Consider the following 18328-nt stretch of genomic DNA (forward strand, 5'->3'; position numbering starts at 1 on the left):
CCAAATTATCCGTTTTGAGTGAATAATATAGCAAAAGACTCGAAATATATAGAACAACTCATATCTGAAATTTGAAACTATTTAGAGGAGATTTTGAGTTAGCCAGAATCAAAAAACTTACAAGATAAATTATTTAATAGTTGTTATACTTGAATTTAAGTATGTCTAATTTTGTTTTAAGCCAAAGAAGGGCCACTAAATGTAACATTAGTGTAGAAAGTAATGAAATTTAAAACAAGAAACGTATAAGGTCCACGAATACTGTTGGATAATGATAATGATAAATATGCAGAGGCATGGACAAGCAAATCCCAATAACGCCACATGTTTACTGAAAAATTGCTTATGAGAAATTAAAGGCAAAAATTTTCATATTTGCACCAAGTTTTACATGCAAAGGAAAATAAATATTGCAATGCCACTTAATAGTCATCATCACGTAAAATTAATGGAAAAAGGTACTTGAAGGGCAATAATAAATAATGGAAGATGATCTTTTTTGTATGGTCAAGAGGTAGGATATGGACAAAGCTTGTGAGTACCTAGAATGACTTAAACCTAAAAAATAGATTGATAGGAGCCTCAAATTAACTTGCTTAGAAAATGCAACAACTTTAGCATGACGATAATACAAGGTAATTGTTGCAAGACTCTATTCGAATTAAACAAAATAGCTAGTCAATGGGTCCGTGGCAACTGAACTTGTTTTTTAAAAAAGTATAAAAATATATAGCACTCTAGAGTATACATATTGTACAAACAACTTATATAGATGTTTGTATATTTATGATACATACCATGCATCATACATACGCCATTTATATATATTACATATACATTATGCAATATTGATACACGTTTTTTTTTATTTTCCATCCGAACTAATCCGAATTCGCGCCGGGTAGGAGTAGCACTCCCTAACAAAGATTTTTTCATACCAAGGGCTCGAACCCGAGACCTCTAGTTAAGGGAAGAATAACCTTGTCCACTGCACCATATCCTTTGATGGTATATTGATACACATTTATCCAATATTGATATATTACATAACTTTTATACAGTATCAATGCATTACATATGCATGTAACCATTTTAAATTTTGAATACTTTGACTGTAATCATTCTCAATGACTACGGTCTTACTATTTTTCTTTCCCAGAAAATATATAATAAATGTAAAATGTTTCATTCTTGTACTTTGATCGTAATTATCATTCTCAATAACTACGATCTTATTATTTTTCCTTTGGAATCGAAAGCCTTCCAAGTTGATAGGAATTAAAATCTTAATTTTTCAAAAGTATGACTATTAACTATAAAATAAAAAGTTAATCATTTAAACCTGGTGAATTTGCTTCCTATCAGTAGATATGTGTATCATTAGAATTTCTCCCAATCAAAACTCGTCTTTAATCTATATACTACCGATTCAAAATACATGATTCGTTTCACATTAAGATGATAAAATATAGAAGAAAATTATATAAATTACTTAATTACTTTCTACCATTTTTTGAAGAAAAAATTGATCTAACTGATTTGTAAGTTCTAAGAAAAAAATCAATAAAAACTCATGACGTTTTATTCTCAATAAAAACTAATTTGTCAATGCAAATAAGTCAAATAAAAAAATGTATAACAAAATTAATATTTTATTTTTGAATACTTTGACTGCACTTATTCTCAATGACTACGGTTTACTATTTTTCCTTTCCTAGAAAAATATCTAAACGTAACATATTAAATTCTTTGTATTACTTTGATCGTAACATCATTCTCAATGACTACGGTATTATTATTTTTCCTTCACAATTGAAGCCTACCAAGTTGATTGGTACTAAAATATAAATTTTAAAATTATGGCTACTAACTATAACATAAAAGGTTAACAATTTAAACCTGACGAATTTGCTTTCTATCAGTAAACTATGATCTTATTATTTTTCCTTCCCAATCGAAAGCCCTCCGAGTTGGTTGGAAATAGAATCTCTTTTTTTTTCTTTTTTTTTTTAAAAAAAGAAGAAATTATGACTATTAACTATAACATAAAAGGCTAACCATTTAAACCTTATGAATTTGCTTCCTATTAGTAGATTACGGTCTTATATTTTTTCCTTCCCAATCGAAAGCCTTCCGAGTTGATCCGAACTAGAATCTCCTTTTAAAAAAAATAAAAATATGGCTATTAACTATAACATAAAAGGTTAACTATTAAAACTTCATGGATTTGCTTTCTATCGGTAGACTACAGTCTCTTTGTTTTTTTTTTTTTCCAATTGAAAGTCTTCTGAGTTAATTGAAACTAAAATATCATAATTTTAAAATTATGGCTACTAATTATAACATAAAAGGTTAATCATTAAAACCTCGCGGATTTACTTTCTATCAGTAGACTATGATCTTATTATTTTTCCTTCCCAATCGAAATCCTTCCGAGTTGGCCGGAACCAAAATCTTTTTTTTTTTTTTTTTTTTTTAAATATGGCTATCCTATTAACTGTAACATAAAAGGTTAACCATTTAAATCTCATGAATTAGCTTTCTATTAATAAACTACGGTCTTATAATTTTTTCCTTTCCAATCGAAAGCCTTCCGAGTTGATCGGAACTAGAACCTTATTTATTTTAAAAATTATGGCTATTAACTATAATATAAAAGGTTAACCATTTAAACCTCATGGATTTGCTTCCTATCAGTAGACTACGGTCTTATAATTTTTCCTTCCCAATCAAAAGCCTTCCGAGTTGATCGGAACTAGAATCTCATTTTTTTTTTTTTAATTATGGCTATTAAATATTTAAATATAACATAACAGGTTAACTATTTAAACTTCATGGGTTTGCTTCCCATCGATAGACTACAATCTTATAATTTTTCCTTCCCAATAGAAAGTCTTCCGAATTGGTCGGAACTATAATCTTATTTTCCTGAAAAAAGATTATGGTTATTGACTATAACATAAAAGGTTAAACATTTAAACGGTGCAAATTTACTTCCTATCAGTAAATGCATGTGTAACTAAAATTTCTTTCAATTATAGCTCGTCTTGGACCTATATATACCAGACCACAAACTCACCCTTCACACTATCTAATTTCATTCATTTCAAGCCGCATTCAACACTGATTCATTCCTTTCGATTCTCCAGTTCCCTTCTCATTCTCCGATCATTCACCAAGTATTTCACAGATCAAATCAACTCCTACAAAACCCCTACAACACTTTTAACATCCACGTCCATACCTTTCTTGATCTCTCAATAGTCAATCCTTTTCATAAATAAGAAAAAACAAAAATATTCATGATAAAGACAAGTACACTTCCCTAATCCCTACTTTACCTTTTAGCATAAAGTACCCTTGTTTTTAACACTTTTGCTAATCACTTGGAAAACATCTAAATTCCCTTTTTACCCCCTAAAAGCAAAAGAGAATTTCCTTTTTGCCCCTCAGTTTAGCGGGCTAGACAAACCGCGTCAACCAAAATAAGCCCAAAAGAAGAAACGAAGAAAAGAAGAAAAATCGAAGCCCACCATATACATAACGTAAGCCTTTTTTACTCTCTCTCTCTCTCTCTCTCTTAACTCTCTCATACTTTCTTTCTCTCTCTTCGTTTTTCGCTCTTTCTCTCTCTTCGATCGCTACTTTCGATCAGTGAATGCTCGGTATGTTCTCGAATTTTTGTATATTATATGCTTGTTAATTCACTAGTTTTGTGTGAATTTTGGTAGTTTTGAGGTGGGGTGTGGGGGTAGGGGTAGTTTGATAAACCCTAGTTTTTTAGCTTTGTTTTGAAGTAGGGTTTGATTATTAGTTCGTTGTGAATTTCAGTTTTGTTCATTCAGCTCAACGAGTTTCTGCTGATTTTTTTTCGTTTTTCTCACTGGCTAGTGTTTTGGACGGAGGATTTTTTGCTAACTTGTGTGTTAAATTTAGTCCAAAGTTCCGTTTTTTTTTTTTTTTTGTTTGTTTTGCATTTTAATTTTTGTTTTTTTCTTTTAGTTCAACGAGTTTCAGTTGAGTTTATTTATTTGATTTTTTTTTTTTGTGTGTGTTCTTCTTTTGCTCTTCTCATTGGCTATGTTTTGGACGGAGGATTTTCGCTATCTTTTGTGTTTAATTTTGTCAAAAGTTCCGATTTTTTTTTCTTTTTTTGTGATTCTGCATTTCAATTTGAGTTTTGTTCTTTCAGTTCAATGAGTTTCAGCTGATTTTTTATTTGATTTTTTTTTTTTGGGAGTGTTCTCACTGGCTAGTGTTTTGGACGGAGGATTTTTGCTATCTTGTGCGTTAAATTTAGTCGAATGTTTTGATTTTTTTTTTTGGACTTTGGAGTTTGGTTATGTGGAATTTAGTGTCAAGTTATGAACTTTATTGAAAATTAGAAAAATTAAGAGTTCTCGATGATTAGTTTTGTGTGATTCTGGATTTCAGTTTGAGTTTTGTTCATTCAACTCTCCGAGTTTCAGCTGAATTTTTTTATTTGAATTTTTTGTGTGTGTTCTTTTTGCTCTTCTCACTGGCTAGTGTTTTGGACCATGGGTTTCGTTATCCCCAAAATCTACTCTTGGTGCAATAGTAATGGATTTTCCTAAACAACAAAAATCAATAAGGGTTTCGCTGTTTTTGTAGTTATTATATGTTGAATTTTTGCAGTGAAAAGGTTGTTGCTGTGTTTTTAGTTGTAATGTGATATGTTCTTGCTGTGAAGAGATGATTTGTGAGGTAATGATCCATCGCTTCTGAAGGGTTTGTTAAGTGAAAAGGACAATTAAATGGTTTCTCAAGGGCATTGACTAGGTCCTCGTTCTGAATTTTGGCGAGCTTACCTTTCAGAGAGTGATCTTTCATTGGATGTTTAGTACCGGGAATCTTTCGTAAAGCTGGCGTTTGCTTGCCTCTTATCTTGTGTATTTAAAGGTTTTAACTTATAATAGAAGCTGATCTTTTTCTGGGCTCAATTGTGAACTGGAAAATCTTTGGAGATATGATGCTCTAGTTCTGAGTTTGTAAATGGCTGGAAATGGGAGATTTAACTTGACATCAGCTAGCAGTGACTCGGGTTTTGTTGGAAACTACGCTAATGGGCCTAAGGGGAGCTATATGGGTCCCACTATGGACAGGTCTGGGAGCTTCAGAGAGAGTTCAGACACCCGTATATTTGGTTCTGGGAAGGGTGCATCCCGGGGGACTGGTGCAGTAGTGGGTGATTTGCCTTCCCTGTTGCAATGTTTGATGCTGGAGCCAATCGTAATGAGTGATCAAAAGTATACTCGTTCAGGTGAGTTAAGGAGAATGTTTGGCCTTACTGTTGGGAGCACTTCAGAAAATTCTTTTGGTGCTGCTCATTTGAAGTCTTCACTTCCTGTGTCTGTGGATGAACTAAAGAAGTTCAGAGATAGTGTTGCAGAGACGTGCAACAAAGCTAGGTATTTTGTCCTCTTAATCAATAAACTAGTTTTTCTGGACTAATCAGTTCTGTCGCATCCTTCTTCATGGTTTTGTATCTTTACTTGCACTGATTAGTACTCTCCTTCTCTTTCTTGTGTGTGTACTAATTAAGCTTCTTGGTGGCATCTTTTTTGGGTATTAGATAAAACTTTTGCAAGTTACCCTACTTTAAAGTCAAGTTGTATTTTCTGAGTATGCCTTTTTGTTGTGACTAGTGGTAGAGCTAAAAAGTTCGACGAATACCTGCATAAGCTGGCAAAATATTCTGAAGGCATACCTTCTAAGAAGCAACAGAGAAATGAGCAGTTAACAAATGAGAGATTAGGTGGTTCAAGAACACAGATACATCGAGGCCCTTCAGATCTTGTAACACAAAAGACAGAGGAGCGGCCGAAGAATAATACTGTTAACAAGCGTGTACGCACATCAGTGGCAGAAACTCGGGTTTGTAATTGATATCATGCTATTTAAATTGTTGACATTCGATTTAAGTTAAGCCTTCATTTACTTTTGATGTTTTAAACAATATGTAAGAATTATCATAGAAAGAAAGGCTTCTATATTTTGTAATTGTCTAACTTTTGGGGACTATATTTCTTGGTATACTTTCCTTGTTTCCTCTCTGCACCGTTAGATGGAGCCTAGAATACCACAAGTATAAGTTATCGTTCAGCCTTTTCCTTTCTTCTTTCTATTGTACTGGAAGAATTCTTTCATCTTATGCTCATCACCTAGCATTGCATGGTTAATGAAAATTTTGCTTTCTGCTGAATGAATCTTGTAGCATATTACTTTTTTAATATAGTAAGCTTCATCTGCTACTTCTTGCATCAAAACGCCTGGTGACTTTTTCCTTTTACATATAATTTAGGCGGAGTACCGGAATAGTGCTCTATCCAGGCAGCCTATGACAGTAAAGGATCGAGATATGTCAAAAGATAGTAATGCCGATTCTGATATGGCTGAAGAAAAGATCCGCAGATTGCCAGCTGGAGGTGATGGCTGGGACAAGAAGATGAAAAGGAAACGATCAGTTGGTGCTGTCATTTCAAGGCCCTTGGAGAATGATGGAGAGCCTAAACGAATGCTGCATCATAGGTTTGCCAGTGAACCTGGCTTGTCACCTTCTGATTCCCATGGTTTCAGGTAATTGCTGTTCTGGAATTATTCCCAATAACATCACTTTCATGTTGATTTTATTCAGTTTTATATCATCAACAACAACAACAACAAACCCAGTGTATTCCCACCTAGTGGGGTCTGGGGGGGTAAGACGTACGCAGTCCATACCTCTACCTCTGATGAAGTAGAAAGGCTGTTTCCGATAGACCCCCGGCTCAAGGCACGAGATACCACACAAACACATAGTAAAGCACAGAAGCAGATTACATAACATAAATACGGCACCCATAAGTAATATAAAGCAGAGGAAAGCACACAGATTCGTAATAAAACATGGAACATGGAACACGGAACACGGAATCATAACAGGAATAAAACCCCCACCAAGTAATTCCCTACAGTTATTCAGTTTTATATAAGAATGTTTATTTGCACTATTTGCCGTCTAGATGAAGGATAAGACTGGGTTAGGTTCTCTTGCTTTCTTGAATTAAGTTTGAACCAACTGATGCTGCCTCTTGCTCTCAGTTGCACGAGACTGGAGATGTTTGTAGATGATGATTTTACTACAGCATTGCAACTTTCACTTGAGGAAGTGTTAGGACATTCCTATTCTATATTGTCCAGTTATAGATAGGCTTAAGAAAGTAATTAAATTATTTTACATCTTGTTGTAAGATATAGCGAGTTTGTTCTTTATTTCATCGAAATGCTGTACTCTTCTGAGGCAGCAACTTAAGCATTAATCATCTTGTTTTAGTTGGAATGTGAAGAATCACTTGGGAGAATAGCCAGTGAAGAGCAAATGGCCTAACATATATATTAAGTTGAGTCTGCTCTTCAGATCCAAGTACCAGTTCTTGCGGGTAATCCTACTTATGTTAGGGAGAATTGTCTTCGACCAACCTCGTGTAATTTACATGATTCTAGCTAGAACTCGGTCACATAGAATCATTCATTTCCCGTGGCATCAATCTCTTACTCATTCTTTGTTTTTCTGCTTTCTCGTGTGAATAGTTTTTTCACGTCCCTTATAAATATAGTGGTCCAAATGAGAAGATTCCAAAAGGGACCACATTTGGCCTTTATTTTTGTAGGTTGAACTAAGGAACTAAACTAAAATTGGTTACATTGTATGATGTTTTATCATGCATGGTGACTACTGTGGTTTTTGAACACTCTCATCAATATGCCTCTATGTTATTTTTCATTTTTGCACTGACTTTGTTACCTAGCACTGGCTTAAGAAGAATAACCATCTGTGTGTACTCACCAACTCTTTTGTACAGGTCGGGAATATTAAGCGGTGCTGGTAGCATTAACAAGTCAGATGGCTCATCACTTACTGGTTCTATTGCTCGTACAATGCTTAAAAATGAACAGGAAAAATCTGCTCTTTCTAGGGATTCAACTGCTTCTCTGAATAAAGAGCGGGTGCTGGCAAAAGGCAGCATTAAGTATGTCTTGGATTGCAATAGATTTATTTTATCTCCTAACTGATGGGTGTTCTCACGCTGAATTCTTACTTTGTGGTTTTCTTCCTCTAGATTAAATAGTCAGGAGGAGAACCATGCTGTCTGTCCCAGTCCAATAGCAAAAGGGAAGGCCTCAAGGGCACCACGGAGTGGCTCCGTTGCTGCTGCTAATTCACCCTCTAACGTCCCCCGTATACCTGGAACCTTGGAAAGCTGGGAACAGCCTCCAAATGTCAACAAAAGTCTCGCTGTAGGTGGGGCTAATAATCGCAAGCGTCCATTGCCCACAGGATCCTCGTCTCCACCCATAACACAATGGATTGGTCAGAGGCCTCAAAAAATTTCTCGTACAAGGAGAGCTAATCTTATCTCACCAGTTTCAAACCAGGATGAGTTGGAGGTGCCATCAGAGGCATGTTCACCTTCTGATTTTGGAGTTAGATTAACTCCTGGTGTAACAGGTGGTTCTGTTCTTTCAAAGGCTGCCAGCAATCTTACGCAAAACCTCAAAGTTAAAGTTGAAAGTGTTTTATCCCCTGCCAGACTCTCTGAAAGTGAAGAATCTGGTGCTGGTGAAAGCAGATTAAAAGAAAAGGGTGGTGTTACTTGTGAAGGTGAAGAAAAAACTGTAAATACTGTTCAGAGTAACGGGATGTCTACCTCACATATGAAGAAGAACAAGTTTCTTGTCAAAGAAGAAACAGGTGATGGTGTGCGAAGACAAGGCCGAAGTGGAAGAGGCTCGGCATTTTCTAGGAGTAGCAGTTCTCCTACAAGGGAGAAGTTTGAAAATCAAGTCACAGCGAAGCCGCTTCGTAACTCGAGGTCGGGTTCAGAAAAGCACGGAAGGTGCTGGTCTTTTTACTGAAGAAATTTTTTGAGCTTTTACTGTTTCTCTCTCCATTAAATTAAATTATATTTGATTATGGCAGTAAGTCAGGCCGTCCATTGAAAAAGCACTTGGAACGCAAAGGGTTTTCTCGTCTTGGAAATCCTTTGAGCAGTGGTTCTCCTGATTTCACTGGTACATCCCTCATCTGCTTACTTAAATTAAGTATCTCTGTGTAAAATTTTCCTTCACTAGTGTACAGTATGTTTTCTTAATTTTGTCTTGATGAAGTAATGAGTTCATTAAAGAGAGAGTGTCAAGTAGATGCAAAATTACAATAGGCAAAGTTACAATGAGTTTAAATGACAAACGAGAAGCTAGCCTGGCTCCTATACAGTGTGCTAGTCTTAAGTAAGGGTACTACTGATAAAATCAAGAAAAAGATTAGTACCAATTACAGGAGACAGGTTTGTCCAGCCAAAAAAAATAACATTTAGCTTTCAAGGAGTGATGAGGTGTTGAGGTGCAATCAAAACATCCTCTATTCCTCTCTGTCCATATGCTCCCAGAAATAGCTGCAGGAATCATCAACCAAATTTTCTTCAAGGGCTTATCGGCGTTCCATGAACTCCGATCTTAGCTGTGCTTCTCTCATGTTCCGTGGTATGATTGAACTATGGCCAAAGCTGTAGTGCTGCTCCATATATTAGTGGCTGCTGAGCAGTGCAAGAATAGATGATTAACTGTTTCCAGATTTTCCCTACAGAAATAAGCATCCATTAACCAATGATGGTAGACCATTCCTGCTAATGTTGTCTTGTGTTAGACAAGCTTCAGGTAGGCAATCCAGTTGAAGCAAATTACCTTAATAGGAAGTTTGGTTCTCAACATCAATTTCCAAGGCCAAGAGTCAATCACCTGATTTCGAGAGCATGTGATTGTAATAGTCCTTAACTGTAAATATCCCCTTTGTAATCCAACATATGGTGTTTGGAAGGTCTTCAAAAATGTTGAGTTCTCCACTTTTGCTAACAATCCAGTCAGACTCCCATTTCCCAGTCTTGGACATGTCTTCTAAGATGAATATCCCACACGTGATTGCTTATGCTCTGGGAAATTGAGGAACTTTATCCAAAGCAACATTTTAAATGCTAGGAATACGTCTTTGAGAGCTGTGTTATCTAACCATTATCCCTCCATAAACAGATGTGCTCATCATTTCCAGATTTGAATGGATATTTTGATAGGACTCACAGCTCAATTTGCCGATGAACTTCCAAGGACCAACTCCATAAGGGGAATTGTTTATATTAGTATCCTTCCACAGGTTTTGTTTGCCATTACCTAACCTCCATAGCCACTTCATGAGTAGAAACTTCTTGAGAATGGCTAAATCCCTGATCCCTAGACCACCATTGGACTTGGGCTGCGTTACTTTGTCCGATTTAATCAAGTAGAATTTGTGAGAGTTGCAGTTTCCTTCCCATAGGAATCCCTTCTAATTTTACCCAGTTGCTCTAGCACCTTCTTGGGAATTGGAAACAAAGACATGAAATAAGTAGGTATGGTATCAATATTACCAGTTTCAAAAAAACCAAGTAGGTATGCCATGAAGCACGGTACACTATGGGTTGCTGTGCGCCCCATAGACAAATATTGCATTGCAATGTAGCCGGCCTTTTCTCAACCCCCACCCCATTCCAAACATCACTGTTTTTGAAATTGCCACCCATCGGTAGACCCAAGTAAGTGAGAGGAAGAGACCCAATGCTGCACCCCGTGATATCTGCCAACATCTCAATGTTATGCTCACCATTGACTGGATAGATAATGCTTTTCAACATGTTGATGTGGAGGCCTGGGAGAGCTCCTGAGAGAGCTTCAAATAGCTGTAGAGTAAGATTTAGTCCCAGTATTAGTGCTAACATTGAAACCCTTAATCCACTGTTATTGTCTAGCACCTTGCTCAGACTTTCCATGGCTAATATGAACAGGAATGGAGAAAGTGGATCACCTTGCCTGATCCCTTTATGAGGAGAGGAAAAAACCAACAGGGGCGTGTTGATTAGGACTGAGAATTTAACTTTGGAAATGCTAAATCTGATCCACTTTAACCGCTTGTCATTGAAACCCATCTTCCTCAGGTTGGATAATAGATAAGACCCATTAAGGTGATCAAAGGCCTTCTCTATATCTAACTAGCATAAAACTCATGGGTCTCCAGATGTTATCCTCCAATCCAAAACCTCATTAGCTATTTGTGCTGCTGCATCAGTAATCTGCCTATGCTTGATGAAGGCATTCTGATGGCTAGAGGCCAGCTTACCAATGACCAACTTAGTCTTTCTGCTATCAGCTTGACCACAATTTATAAGCACTGCCAATGAGGCTAATTGGCCTGTTATCCATGAGCTCAACAACACCTTTCTTCATTGGTACCAAAGCAATGAAGGATACATTATATGGCTTCACCATGTAGCAATGTTGATGGAAGTAGTTGAAGCACCCATATTCTCTGGCTTAGTGAACTCCCAGGATTTTTGAAAAAAAGCCATTGTATAACCATCAGGACAAGAGGCTTTATCATGGGCATAAACTTGATATAGAGTGGACTTCATTCTCATTAAACACTCTTTCCTTCCTCTCTTTATCTACCTCTGTCAAACAGGCCATATCCTCAAAACTGGTAGTGGGCCTCCACTCTTCATTCTGTGTACAGATGCTGGTAGTAATTTAGTGTCTTCCTATTGTCTGTTCTTTGTACTGTGATTTCATTATCTATGTTGAGATTTTCTATTGAGTTGAATCTTCTATGAGAGTTGGCTATCGTTTGAAAATATCTTGTATTCCTGTCCCCTTCTGTTAGCCAGAGACATCTTGATTTGTGTCTCCAAGATATTTCTTCCACTTTGGCGATCTCCATCAGTCCCTTTTTCAGGTTCGGAAAGCTTGTTTGAGGGTCTGTTGCAACTCTATTTTCTGTTATCTGTTTAAGGGTGGAATAATTAGTCAGCACCCTGCTTCTCCTTGACTCTAGCTTACCAAAGACTTCCTTGTTCCATTCCGAGATGTATCTTAAATTTTTAATGAACTAGTTTGCTCTTTTCAAGGTTTTTCCCAAGTTTCTAGTAGTCTCTATTTGTCTTTTAATGAACTCATTTGCCGTTATCCATGATTTGGCCTTTTAGTTTCTAGCAGTCTTTGTGTGTGTCCACCTCCTCATGGGGTGAGGAAGATGGAAGTGGTTATGATACGATTCATTGGAGAAGAGAATAGCTGATTTATTTTTGTATTTCCCTCTTTCACTTAAATGTGAAGTCAGTTTTCAGTACATCGTCAGCTGGTTAGAATGAGCTGGGATTGACCGTGGGCAAAGAAATGAAGGGAGCTGGGATTGACCGTGGACAAGAAATGAAGTGGGTGAAATAAAGGAATAGGAAATGGACAATCTTGTAACTTTAAAATTACTGAACTTGTGTGACCTTTCTAGTGATCGATGAGTTCCACTCTTTGATATTTAGGCTATAGTTTTGTTGCTGCCCCTAATGCGGGTTGACAATTAGCAAATTATCTAGGTGGTTCTGGTTTTTGCCCTGCCTCAAACAAATAATATTGCTATCCCATTTTCCTTATTTCAGGGGAATCAGATGATGACCGCGAGGAGCTCCTAGCTGCTGCAAACTTGGCATATAGTGCTAGTAGTATGTGTCTGACAGCAAAGTTCTCCCCTCACTCTATTGTATCCATCTTTTATGTTGGGTAAAAAAATATAAGCACTGAGGCACTTAATTTATTTTGGTTTCTGTTGTAGTTCATGCATGTTCAAGTACATTCTGGAAGAAAATGGATAGATTTTTTGCTTCTGTCAGTGAAGAGGAGAAATCCTACCTTCTGGAACAGGTGAGAACTAATGATGATTTTGACTCCACAACACAGCTATCCGCTTTTGTCTGATACTAGATACTTACTGAATCTTGATCATTGATGCTTTTATCAGCTGAAATCTGCAGAGGAATCTCATGAGAGTCTGTCTCCGACATTAAACTGCGACAATGATGTTCTGGTACTTACTGATACCTAATTATTTTTGTCTTGCATCATAGCTATATCTATAGCTATGATTTCGTTGGTAGATAGTTTATGCCAAAAGTGGGACGATAAAACATTGCTTTTTTTTTTTAGGAAAAAAAACCGAAGTGGGACGATAGAACATTTCTCCGTCTTTCATTTATTTTGCAAGATTGAAACTGGCTTCTTGCGGGCCAGCTAAGGCCTTGGGGGTGCTTAAATCCCTTCACCAAATTCTTTCCCTCCTTTGCACCTTCTCAGATTTTTTCTCCATAGCTTTTTGGGTTTCAGTTTTGTTTATATGTTAGCCTTAATCCCTGTGCCACCACCTGAAATTCTTTGCAAGTGATTATTTTATTTTATTTTATTTTTGTTGGGGTTGTTAGCCTCAATCCCTGTGCCACCACCTGAAATTCTTTTCGAGTGATTATTTTATTTTATGTTATTTTCTTTTTGTTGGGGTTTCTACTTAGCTGTTTCATTTTGTTGCTGGAATCACACTACTGTATAAAAGCTTCATATTGTATGTAAGTGTATTGTTAGTAATTCCTGGTCGTTGTCACTTAAATCAGATCCAAATTTATAGTCTTTCCTTTAAACCTATAGAGAAGGGGAGCCTTGATGTAACTGGTAAGGTTGCTGTCATGTGACCAGGTGGTCACGTGTTGAATCGGTGGAAACAGCCTCTTGTAGAAATGCAGGGTAGCTGGAGCTTTAGTGCACCAAGGTTGCCCTTTTAAACCTATGCATAGACAGGAATCTGAAAGTTTATTCCTCTCTAAGCCCTTCGCAGTAATTTGGTTTTTTATTTTATCTCCTAATGAATTCCGCACTTCTTTTACAAAAAATTTGTCCGTGCTAATTTCAAGAGAGAAACAAACAACATAGTAGATGTTCTCTAGCAATCTTGTATTTAAACAGTGACGCTCTTTATATCCTTACTTTTAGTTGTATTGATCTGTATCACTTGACATGCTTCGTCACTGACAGCTGGAGCCTCCCAAGTGTTACCTCCCAGTGCAAGGCTGTTGTTATCCCTTTTATGCTTACCCTGAAAAGACCGTCTAGATTATCTATATCAATTAAAATACTTGACAGGTTCTTGCCAATTCTCATATTCTACTGCTGCCTGTTGGAAATTAAGATATCATTTTAACAATATATCGTATGTTGTTGGCAACTCTGCTTTATCTAAATATTTCTCTTGATTCTTGCTTTCGCAGGATGGTCATGCACATGATGGAACTTCTATTTCTGATACTCCATCTGGTGAGAAGAACAGATGCATCAATAATCAAAGTGGCTCGAAAGTGTCATCTGATGTAGAACTGGTCGATCAATTTCATGGTTCTATTCTAAGTGTGCAAGTTGACTCAGATAGAATATTTGACAAAGTTACTCCACTTTACCAAAGAGTACTGTCAGCTCTAATTATAGAGGATGATATTGAAGGATGTGAAGAAAATGGGTTCGACATATTTATGTCACCACAGAATGGTCCAGAAGCGTTATTGCATGGTACACATGTCATTGATTCTCAGAGTGGAAAAATGAATAGGACAGGAGTTGAGTACGATACCGTTTTTAGTTCTCAGATAAAGAAAAGTGGGACTGGTAATGAGTTTGTTTCCTGCAATGGATATGGTGTATATCATCGAAACCCTGATGTCCAAGGACCTCAATACAGTGATGAGATGTCACGAGGAGATAATGGATATTTGCATTCAGAGGTTGGGCTGTTTGTAGGCCTTTCTGAATGTGATCTGGATGTACCACAAAGGTTGCAGATCAATAGTTTTGGAATTTCCTCATTTGAACATGAGTATGCACAGATGGCTTTTGATGATAAACTCTTGCTAGAATTGCAGAGCATTGGCCTCTATATTGAACCTGTGGTATGCTTTCTCCAAGTGGTTATTTTAAAAGATGGACGTTTCTCCTCTTTCATTTGGTCTCTGATTTTGAAAGTTCCCCATCATTTTCCCGCCTGCTCAATGCTTATTAATTTGCATTTACTTTGAGTGGTTTAAGAGTGGTATTATTCACAAGTTGGAACAAAATCATATGCTTCAGTCTAACATCTGTACCTAAGATTATATGATTTTATTTTTACGTTTCCTTTTTGGATCCTTGTTACAGCCTGGCTTAAATGATAAAGAAGATGAAGTGATCAACCAAGAAATAATGCAGTTGGAGAGGGGACTCCGTCAAGAGGTTATCTTCCATCACTACTAGCGTCCTTATAAGTTTACTCATTCTCCGTCTTTTTCCTTGCTTTTGTTGTTGCCAAATATGCCAGCAAATCTAATGTTCTCAAGAACATGGAGAATAGATGGTTGGGACAAAGACCATCTCTTTCAGGTCTATATGGACATCTTTCTTCACATGCTCTATACCACTGAAGTAGTTCTTTTGTTCTATTTCCTGTAGATTGGTAAAAAGAAAACATACATGGAGAAAGTATCTAAAGCAATTCAAGAAGGCAAGGACGTGGAAGGATGGTAAGATATTACATGCCATCAAGTTCGCTTTACGTTTCTGCATTCTGGAGTCATGTGTGCCTTATAAACCCAACTGAATTTCCAGGGACCCTGAGCAGATTGCAATGAATAAACTTGTTGAGCTGGCTTATAAAAAGCTCTTGGTAAGGGTTTCATTATTTTATCTGTATGTTCATCATGCATTCCTTGTACTGTGCTTATTGTTGTAGCGCCTGCTATTTTCACAAACTCTTATTTGTGTTCTTGCCATCCCTTTATCTTCTCCTGCTACTACCGCTATTCTCTTCTAAAGTCCTGTATTTGGTTGTAAGGTTTTTGTGGTTGTTGTGAAATGTGTGAAGGAAAATTGTATATAACTACTATGTATGACCATTCTAGACTATAAGGTGTATACATTGTTGACCAGAGCAATTAGAGATTCGGTAAAGAGCTGAAACTCGAGAAGCTTACTCAAAATAACTGACTACGTAATATGTATTTATATGATCTAAAACACATATGTGGTATTTATCCAGAAAGGGTCTTTTAATGGTAACATGATCTTGGGGAATTTGACTTCATTTATTCTTATGCCATGCAGCTTATTAGTTTCTGGAGATTTCATAGTTAACTTGCTATAGCATATGGACGTGATCCAACTTTGTGATTTAGATTAATAATTGCATATCTTTTGGATTAATTTGACAGGCGACTCGGGGAACTCTAGCTTCCAAAGTTGGGATTCCTAAGGTGTCAAAACAGGTTGCATTGTCTTTTGCAAAGAGAACACTTTCCAGGTGTCGGAAGTTTGAGGATAGTAGAGCTAGTTGCTTTAGCGAGCCTGTGCTCCATGACATCATTTTTGCAGCTCCTCCTCGTATTAATGAGGCAGATCTTTTGACTGGTAAGCAGTTGCTAATAAAACTTTTCATTGAGTTAAATTATCATGTATATGGGGATGAGACTCTGCTGACTATGCTTTGACAACTTTGAGCTAGTTAGGATATTTGATGTTTCCTTAAGCTCTGGATCAACCAAATATGTTGGTTCTTGTTCTATCAAGAGGTTTTATCCTATAAAATTATAATTTGATCTTCACATGCGTTAGTATCTTTGATTTATGTCTTGCATGTTTTGTTCGTCAGCTGGGTAGTAATTACTGGCAAGAGCTCTGCAAATTGTTCATTTATCTCCACATGCTTGAGTAATTTTAGCTTTTTATGTGTGTGTTGCTAGTTTTGCTCGTAGTAGATGTGCTGTAATAGCTGACATTTCCCCTGTTTCACAGACTCGTGCCCTGTTGGAGCTGATGGTATTCTGATTGATCCATATGAAAGGTTTAATCATCAAACGGATCATGCTTTTGCTAAAAATGGGCCTATATTAAATAGAGGGAAGAAAAAAGAAGTACTGCTTGATGATGTTGGTGCTGGTGCTGCTTTCAGAGCCACTTCTACTCTTGGTGGAACTCTTCTAGGTGGTGCAAAAGGAAAGAGAAGTGAAAGAGATAGGGATTCTTTAGCGAGAAATGCAAATGCAAAAGCTGGACGCTCACTGGGGAACTCCAAGGGTGAGCGCAAGACAAAAGCAAAGCCCAAGCAGAAGACAGCTCAGCTTTCTACATCCGTAAATGCATCTTTTAACAAATTCATGGAGGTCACGACTCATCCAGTCTACCCTTCTGCTAATGGCAATACTAGTGGTAACAGAAAAAGAGAGGGTGATGTTAGGGAGAAGAAAGAATCTGCTGATGGCATGAATTTGCCACTGAATGACATTGATGCGATAGAAGAGCTAGGTGTAGAATCTGAGCTTGGGGCGCCTCAGGATTTCAATTCTTGGTTCAACTTTGATGTTGATGGTTTGCAAGATCATGATTCTGTGGGACTTGAAATACCAATGGACGACCTTTCTGAGTTAAATATGTTTTGACAGTGACTGCTCGTTGTACATTCTTATGGACTATTTAACTGTTCAGTAGAGAATGATATTTTGCTTTTCAAGAAGTGATAGGTTAAGAGATCTCTGGCCAATTGGCACTTGTAATTATGGCCATTTTTGTATACTTATTTGAAGGGAATGCTAGAAAATCCTCATCATTTAAATTCAGGCAATGTTTCCTTGTAAACAAATTAGCAAAGATTGCAAGGCAATTTTGTTTGATCGTCTTTTGTAATGTTATTGCAAATTATGTTTGATCATCTTTTGCAATGTTTCTGGTTCCTTTTCCCAATATATTGCATTTTTGACTTTTTTATCTGGCTCATGTTTCTGGGACTATGCTGCAACTTTTATGTAACTTCTTGATTTTCATGTTTTAGCTGCAGATGACTGCTGGTAAGTACCTTGAGCATAATCACCTGTCAAAACAGTCACCTTTCCTTATAAAGTGTTAAGAGTATCGTCACCAGCCCAAGTACTGGTCAGCCTGAGAAATGTGAAGCTGACAGGTAACTCATTGTTTACCTTAACTAACTTTGATAGAGTAAGTTACAGTTTTAACTTGCACACATTTTCTCAATTGCGACTCTCCCTCGCATTATAAATTTATATACACTTGTAAACATACTCCTTTATCCAGTTATTTGTAGGCCATTTCCATGGTTCCCGGACATGAACAATTGATTAAGATTGTTTCAATAGTTAAATCATTGAACTGCTGAAATATCCTGTTTTTGTTATGTATTGTCCTCCTTAGATGATTAATTGCCAAACTTTGCAGATGATTGCATTCTCATCATGTGTTATGTGTTGCTTACTTCTCTTCTTTAAAAATAGATTTATGCTTTCAAGACTGAATTGCTGTGCTTCTATTATATATGCGCTGTGACATCTGTTATGACCAAGTACCAAAGCTTTGGTAAGAACCTCTTGCTTGATTGTGTTGTAATCCGGTGCATGAC

The 18328-nt window shown here is 36.8% G+C and overlaps 1 protein-coding gene across 5 annotated transcripts; it reads left to right on the plus strand.

Moving 5' to 3' along the window:
• Positions 1–3528: 3528 nt before the first annotated feature.
• LOC107850394 lies at positions 3529–17626 on the plus strand. 5 transcript variants are annotated; one of them, XM_016694881.2, is made up of 16 exons: positions 3529–3665; positions 4657–5429; positions 5667–5895; positions 6323–6597; positions 7863–8030; positions 8121–8897; positions 8981–9072; positions 12516–12578; positions 12689–12777; positions 12875–12940; positions 14169–14840; positions 15085–15159; positions 15376–15446; positions 15532–15589; positions 16134–16329; positions 16714–17626. In XM_016694881.2, exons 2-16 carry the CDS (start codon positions 5014–5016, stop codon positions 17355–17357), a joined length of 3891 nt encoding a protein of 1296 aa, XP_016550367.1. In that variant the 5' UTR covers positions 3529–3665; positions 4657–5013; the 3' UTR covers positions 17358–17626. The 5 variants fall into 5 exon arrangements, with proteins under 5 accessions (XP_016550367.1, XP_016550368.1, XP_016550369.1 ...); XM_016694882.2 differs by having other exon boundaries at positions 3536–3665; positions 4712–5429; XM_016694883.2 differs by having other exon boundaries at positions 3558–3665; positions 4683–5429.
• Positions 17627–18328: the final 702 nt, after the last annotated feature.

Source organism: Capsicum annuum, chromosome 12 (genome assembly GCF_002878395.1).
Source record: "Capsicum annuum cultivar UCD-10X-F1 chromosome 12, UCD10Xv1.1, whole genome shotgun sequence".
NCBI classification, from domain to species: domain Eukaryota; kingdom Viridiplantae; phylum Streptophyta; class Magnoliopsida; order Solanales; family Solanaceae; genus Capsicum; species Capsicum annuum.